The sequence below is a fragment of the Dothidotthia symphoricarpi genome (assembly GCF_010015815.1).
Source record: "Dothidotthia symphoricarpi CBS 119687 unplaced genomic scaffold P153scaffold_20, whole genome shotgun sequence".
Taxonomy (NCBI): Eukaryota; Fungi; Ascomycota; class Dothideomycetes; order Pleosporales; family Dothidotthiaceae; genus Dothidotthia; species Dothidotthia symphoricarpi.
In genome coordinates this window covers 86,441-93,100 of record NW_022985027.1, presented here as the reverse complement: position 1 = coordinate 93,100, position 6,660 = coordinate 86,441, and the positions used below count along the sequence as shown (strand labels likewise).

At 55.3% G+C, this 6,660-nt stretch overlaps 2 protein-coding genes across 2 annotated transcripts; one reads left to right on the top strand and one right to left on the bottom strand.

Annotated features, from left to right (window-relative positions):
• Positions 1-1,477: 1,477 nt before the first annotated feature.
• P153DRAFT_425720 (uncharacterized protein) lies at positions 1,478-3,743 on the bottom strand (the record flags this gene model as incomplete). Its single annotated transcript, XM_033672560.1, has 1 exon — positions 1,478-3,743. The coding sequence occupies exon 1, from the start codon at positions 3,341-3,343 to the stop codon at positions 1,478-1,480; it is 1,866 nt and encodes a 621-aa protein (XP_033519666.1). The 5' UTR covers positions 3,344-3,743.
• A 90-nt stretch (positions 3,744-3,833) lies between these two features.
• P153DRAFT_324409 (aromatic amino acid aminotransferas-like protein) lies at positions 3,834-6,162 on the top strand. Its single transcript, XM_033665242.1, has 2 exons — positions 3,834-4,120; positions 4,180-6,162. The coding sequence occupies exons 1-2, from the start codon at positions 3,970-3,972 to the stop codon at positions 5,829-5,831; spliced, it is 1,803 nt and encodes a 600-aa protein (XP_033519665.1). The 5' UTR covers positions 3,834-3,969; the 3' UTR covers positions 5,832-6,162.
• Positions 6,163-6,660: the final 498 nt, after the last annotated feature.

Genomic DNA, 6,660 nt, shown 5'->3' with positions numbered 1-6,660 from the left:
CGCCCTTCCACGTAAGCAGAGCTGACCCAACACGCCGCAAGTCCGACGTCGCCAACATCGAGACAACGGCCGAGAAATCCCCAGACGGAACCTTCTACATCGTAAACGGCTACAAAAAATGGATCACCGGCATGCCCTGGGCCACACACATGACAACCGCGGTACGCACCGGCGGGCCCGGCGCAACAGGCCTCTCCGTCCTCGTCATCCCCACGAACACACCAGGCCTCACACACCGGCGCATCCCCAACAGCGGCCAAAAAGCCGGCGGCGCCTCCCTCGTCTCCCTCGACAACGTGCACGTCCCCGTCGCCAACCGCCTCGGCGCAGAAAACACAGGCTTCCGCATCATCATGGCAAACTTCAACAAAGAGCGCTTCATCATGGCCGTAAGCTGCAACCGCAAAGCACGCACCTGCCTCTCCCAGTCGTGGGACTACGCCACAAGACGCTACACCTTCGGCAAGCCCCTCGTCGCTAACCAGATCATCGCGCATAAGTTCGCTACTATGGGCCGGTATGTAGAGTCCCATTGGGCGTGGCTGGAGCAGCTCGCGTACCATATCCAGCAGAGTCGGCTGGGCTGGCAGGATCCGGACATCGCGGGCCAGATCGCGCTGTGCAAGGTGCATGGTGGGCGCATCTTGGAGATGGCGAACCGCGAGGCGCAGCAGATTTTTGGGGGCGCGGGGTATCAGCGGGGAGGGCCGGGGGCGGTGGTCGAGCAGATGAGTCGGGATCTGCGTATGATGGTATGTTTTTTTAGCTTGTTTGTTTTGTGTGGGAGTGTGTTTGCTGATTTTGGAGTGATAGGTTGTTGGCGGGGGGAGCGAGGAGATTATTGCGGATTTGGCGGTGCGGCAGGAGACTGCGCTGGCGAGGAAACGGGGGTGGAAACTGTGATGTTCTTCTCTCTCTCTGTCTCTCTCTCACTCATATGCCTGGGGAATCAACACAGGCCTAGTCTAGTGGAAACGTAATCATCTCCAACTTCCAAGAAACCATGCCACCTCAACCTCATACCATCCACCACATTCAAGCAGGTCTTGGAGATTGTAGACGAAGACTAGCATGTCTCCTCAGAGTTACATTTACCATGTGCCTGGGTACTAGAAAACTACCTGGGAGTGGCGATAGTAGACTAGCAGTGAGTGCCCCTGGGGTTGGGAACCACATCGAGCATATCCTGTGATTGGATGATTGATTGATTGGTTGATAGATAGATAGACATGTGGAAGCCACAAGTAACATTTCAGCTTTTTGGGTGCGATGAAAACGGTACATTTGTTTAATGTTAGAATACCGAGGTGAGTGAGTGAGTAAGCGAGTGGGAATACGCAGAAGAAAGAACTAGAGCAGAGTCTAGCTATATCACTAGAGACTTCTATCCCCCCACCACTCCAAGTCGAAACGCAAAGCGCAAGACGCCTTCTACCTCACACCCATCAGTACTAAAGGCAGTGAAGGCGTAACCCCCTCACGAAGGCCCCCCCTCCATCTCCCTCCACCCGCCCTCCCCCGTCCAAACTCCTGCCTTCGTATAATCCCCCCTCTCAGCACCCCTCAAATACGCAAAGCGAAAATACTCATCCACGCCCTCCAGATGTCTCTTCCACGACCAGCTCGCCTGCATGCGATCCTCAAACGCATGAAAGCGCTCGACATCATTGACCAGGATACTCAGGCCGTCGTACACGCTAGGAAACGGCTTGGCCCACTCAAACGTAATGCTGCTGGCGTTGTGGATGATCGGGGCGAGAATACTCGGCAACAGGGAGCCCTCCGGGGCGTCGCCACGAAGCTCGCCAGGCGTTTGCAGGATGGAGCTGAAACCCCAGCGGGCGATGCCGTTGATGAACAGGCCGATGAGGATGCCCTGGAAGAGCAGGCTGGGGCGGTTCTGCATGGCGGTACCAGGGACGAGGAGCAGACCGAGGATGTAGTGGTGAATGCGAACGTTCATTTTGGGGATGGCGACGAGGGCGAGGAGGCAGGTGACGAAGATGCCGTAGACGGCTAGGTAGCGGGGGAGGCGGCCCTCGATGCGGAGCGCCCATGATTGGCCCAGCGCGATGAAGAAGAGGGTTAGCACGACGATGATGAGGGCGGGGATGGCGCCGGGCTGTGTCTTGATGTCGTGAGGTGTGAGGCGCTCGATCGGGATCTTGTCGAAGGTGTAGTTGTTTAGTGCGCCGATCCAACACCCGCCTAGCCAGAGGATTGTCTTTTCAATCTGTGCTTCGAGGCCTTTGTGTTGGGGGTACACCGCGAACTTGTACACGACGTACATGCAGAAGCTGGCTGGGAGGAGGCGGCCCAGTGCGATGCTAATGATGGAGTAGTAGTCCGTGAGGTTCGGCGGGTCGGAGGCGAGGCCGACGTGGAAGAATATGCCCAAGAATGCTGAAGGGAAGAAGACCGCTGGCGAGGTAGTGAATAGGGAGAGTAGAATAGTGAAGGTTAGAGAGACGCCAAGCAAAGGCCATCGTAGGTCGCGGCATTTGGAAGCTGTGCCGGGCAGGAAGGCGAACGACTTAGGGAAATACGAATCGAAGCCGATACTCGTGATGTGCCTTCTGTTGACGCTAGGATAGTATGGTTTCTCGCCGACTTGAGAGACCACGCCACAGCCGCCTGACGCGTCGTTGATGAAGCCAGCATGGATGGCTGCACCGCAGATGAAGGAATCGGCACGGTAGTATGTGTTCTCGAGTGTTTCATCCTCGTCTGTTGGGCCTCCCACGACTAGCGGCCGGTAGTTCACAACCTGATCACCCACCGCATGGGGATTGAGGAGCTGAACGCGTTTGCAATTAGCCGGGCAGCGAAAGGGCATGGTGCTGTTTTGAAATGGGCGGCAAAGGTCCCCATTAAGGCCGCAGCCATTTCCAGGGCTCCAGAAGCGGTCCTCGCATGTTATGCGCACAGGGCTTCCATATCCCGGTATATCCGCAGAGAAGGCACTGCGGTGTAACACCAACCCAAAACTCAGCAGCCAGCAGCCGTAAAAGAAGATCAGCAGCAGCACTTTGTGCTTCTTCTTGGGGAAATAGGTATCCAAGAAGCGTATGGGCGCAGATTGTATCCTGGGCAAAAACGGGCGAATCTTCCATTGTCGCGGTGGCTGTGGTCCTTTCACCCACACGACGACGTTGTCCCATGTGCGCTGCAGCCGCGACGGTATGTATTTGCTGGCATAGTATGTTGGGTACTGCTCCTGGTCGGAAGCTTCGGAACGGGCGATCAGCACACCGTCGTGGCCGTCGTAGATGCTATTGTCGTCATCGTCGTGATATCTTTGCGGAGGAGCACGCTGAAGGTGGCTCTCGTTTCCAGGAGTCATGTCTGGAAGGGAGGCGACTTCGTGGTGCAATGTTGGTAAAGGTAGGCTGACGGCTGGCCTATGAATGATGTCACGGCGCGTGTTGATAAGATCGTAATAAAGAATGAGAACTAGAGATGAACAACGTCGTCCCAAGTCGGAAGAGATGGAGACAGACCAGAAGCTAGAAATGCAGTTGATGAAAGAGCTCTGGTAAGTTTTTGGTAAGCTCCGGGACCTGCATCATGGCGCTGCGGGACCAACCAGGTCGTCACCACGATGCCGATCGACGCGCTAAGAGATCCGCCGGTACATCTCGCCGGGTGCGTGCTGGGACAAGCAGGCTCGGGTTTGTGGTGATTCTAAACAATTACGAGGTGGTGGAGAGAGATTGTACCTGCAGAAGCTGGGGTACGAGTTGTGGCTCGTTGTGGTCTAGTGAAAATGTATGCTGTCAGATCGTTGTTCGTGATGTCAGACCGAGGATTGCTAATCAGCACTGTATCGATACCACTCCCGCGGACTTGACCTCTGCTTCACAATTCCTCCACTCGCAATTCCTGCACTGTGTTGATTCTGTGCAATTACCTATTTGTAGCCAGTAATTGAGTTGGACGTTGGTCTATCGCGTGACGTTTGACTAGACGATGGCGTCTTACACGACAGACCCAGGCAGCTTCCCTGACCCAGTAGATCTCACCCACTATCTGTCACGTAGTGCAAAGGCACGCGAAGCGTCGAGTGTCAAGAAGTTCTACAAGTATTTCCAGATCCCAGGCATTGCGCAATTAGCTGGAGGTAGGTTGTAGCAAAATAATCCATCTGCGACTGTCAGACTCAACGCTGACATGTGCCAGGCCTGCCCAACGACCACTACTTTCCATACGACACCCTCGAAGCAAAGGTTGCGAATCCAGAACGGTGGAAGCCCACACCCAACAAGCCCGTCGATCCGCCTGCCGATGATCCTCCGACTTCCCAGCTCGCGAAGACCACCATCTCCAAACACAAGCACCATGACCCACCCTCGTCGCGTCTCGTGGTCCCGCACGACTCCAAGACCCCAGATCCCCTTCACATGATCGACCTCAAGTCTGGGCTACAGTACGGAACGGCACAAGGTTACACATCGCTTTACTACTTCATTCGTCAATTCACAAGGGAGAACCTCCATCCTTTCGTCCCATACAAGGAGGGACCAGAAATCATCTTGACGGTTGGCTCAACGGATGGCTTCTCCAAGACCCTCCAGGCGCTCAGCAATGAATGGTCAGCCGAGCATGACCCTGTCAGTGAGAGACCAGGCCTGCTGTGTGAGCAGTATGCCTACATGAACGCCATACAGACCGCCACACCACGCGGCTTCAACATCGCCGCCGTTGCCATCGATGACGAGGGTATGCTAGCCAAGGGGCCAGGCGGTCTCCAGGACGTGTTGGAGAACTGGGACTTTTCACTAGGTCGTCGTCCACATCTCATGTACACTGTAACCATCGGCCAAAACCCCACATCCGGCACGCTATCCGTCGCGCGTCGCATAGAAATCTACGCCCTCTGTGTGGAATACGACGTCGTGATCATCGAAGACGACCCATACTGGTACCTGCAATATCCATCGTCATCGCCCAGTAGCGTTGCCCCCCGCGTCAACAAAACCTCTGGCTTCGAATTCCTCGATAGTTTGATTCCGAGTTATTTGAGCATCGACTACCAAGGCCGCGTCGTCCGTCTCGACACCTTCTCCAAAACTGTCGCCCCTGGATGTCGTCTCGGCTGGATCACCGCGCAGCCCGCGCTCGTGGAACGCATCCTCCGCATCACAGAAACAAGCACACAGCAGCCATCCGGCTTCGTGCAGACCATGATTGCAGAACTACTCATGGGTCCGCAGTCCAGAGCCGACCCCGGACGCGGCGGCGCCTCAGACGGCAGCGGCTGGAAAGTCGACGGCTGGGTGCGCTGGCTCGAGGGTCTGCGCGGCAACTACGAGCGCAGAATGCAGACCATGTGCAACGCCCTCGACGCCGGAACATCCCTCGTAAAAGCCGGACGCAGGAAATCGCTCGTCGTCCTCGACGGAGAAGATGAATGGGCCGTCGTCGAAAAACAGCCAATCTACTCTTTCGTCCGCCCCCTCGGCGGCATGTTCGTCTGGGTCCGCTTCGACTTCACCTCGCACCCCCTCGCCAAACAGGTCCCTGCCCCCCGCCTCTCGCAGGCCCTGTGGGTGTTTTGGACGCAGAAACCGTATCTGTGCCTCGTTGCGCCCGGCGCGATGTTCGCTGCTACGAAGGAGATCAGGGAGAAGGACAGCTTCAACTGCTTTAGGCTGTGCTTTGCGGCGTGTCCGACTGAGGATGTAGAGAGCATTAGTAAGCGGTTTGTTGAGGGCGCGCAGACTTTCTGGCGCATCAAGAAGAAGGAGAAGATTGATAAGTTGCTCGAGGATGAGGAGGTCGCGGGCGTGGATCATGTCGCTGGCATGGCGGTGTTGACGGGTATGTGTTAGGTTTGATTTGGTGTAATGGGCTAAGGGATGCGAGGGTAAATTGTATAGAAATGATTGAGAGTCGGCGGCGGCTGTTTGGTATCGCGTAATGAGCTTATTGGGTGTTTGTCTTTTCTCGTGCTGTGCCAATGCGCGTTTCCTGACTCTTCTCATCTCGTCTCATCGCGTTGTACCGCACCTGTCTTCCTCGACTCTCACCAATTGTTCTTCGCATTCCATATCATACCAACCCTACCAATCGTGTACATATGACCAGCATCTAAAGATCCCCATACACCCTACCCATTCTATACACCTATTTCCTAGACGTGGTTTATCAATCGCTCTCTCTTTACCCAAACGTACGACGTGTTCTTCCCAAACAGAACACGGCGTGGAGAATACAGAGCTACGTAGTGATTGATCAGCTGGTTGTCAATCTAGAGAATATGGTGGTGGTGGTGGCGGCGGCGGCGGGAAGTGATGAGGGTGTTGTGCTGGGGTTATAGACGGTTGTCGTGGTGTGTGTAGACCGTGGGGTACTAGTTGAGAGGGAGGTAGGGGTTCGGTGCTGCGAGTGCTTGGTAGGAGGTTGTGAGAGGAGGGTGTCGAGGTGTGGAAGGGATTGGAAGAGTTGAAGAAGTCGAGGGAGTCAAAGGAGTGAATAGCGTGGCTGGTGTAGTTGGTAGTGGGTTACAACACCTGTGCTATGTTACTACATCAGTTACTTCCTACTATTGTATGAGCCTGAGATGATGTGCGATCTGTGATTTGTGTGTGTAACTGTACTGTGGTACCCCCCCGAAGTATAAGCCATTACCCACTTTAGGTGCTAGTCTCTCATTCGTCA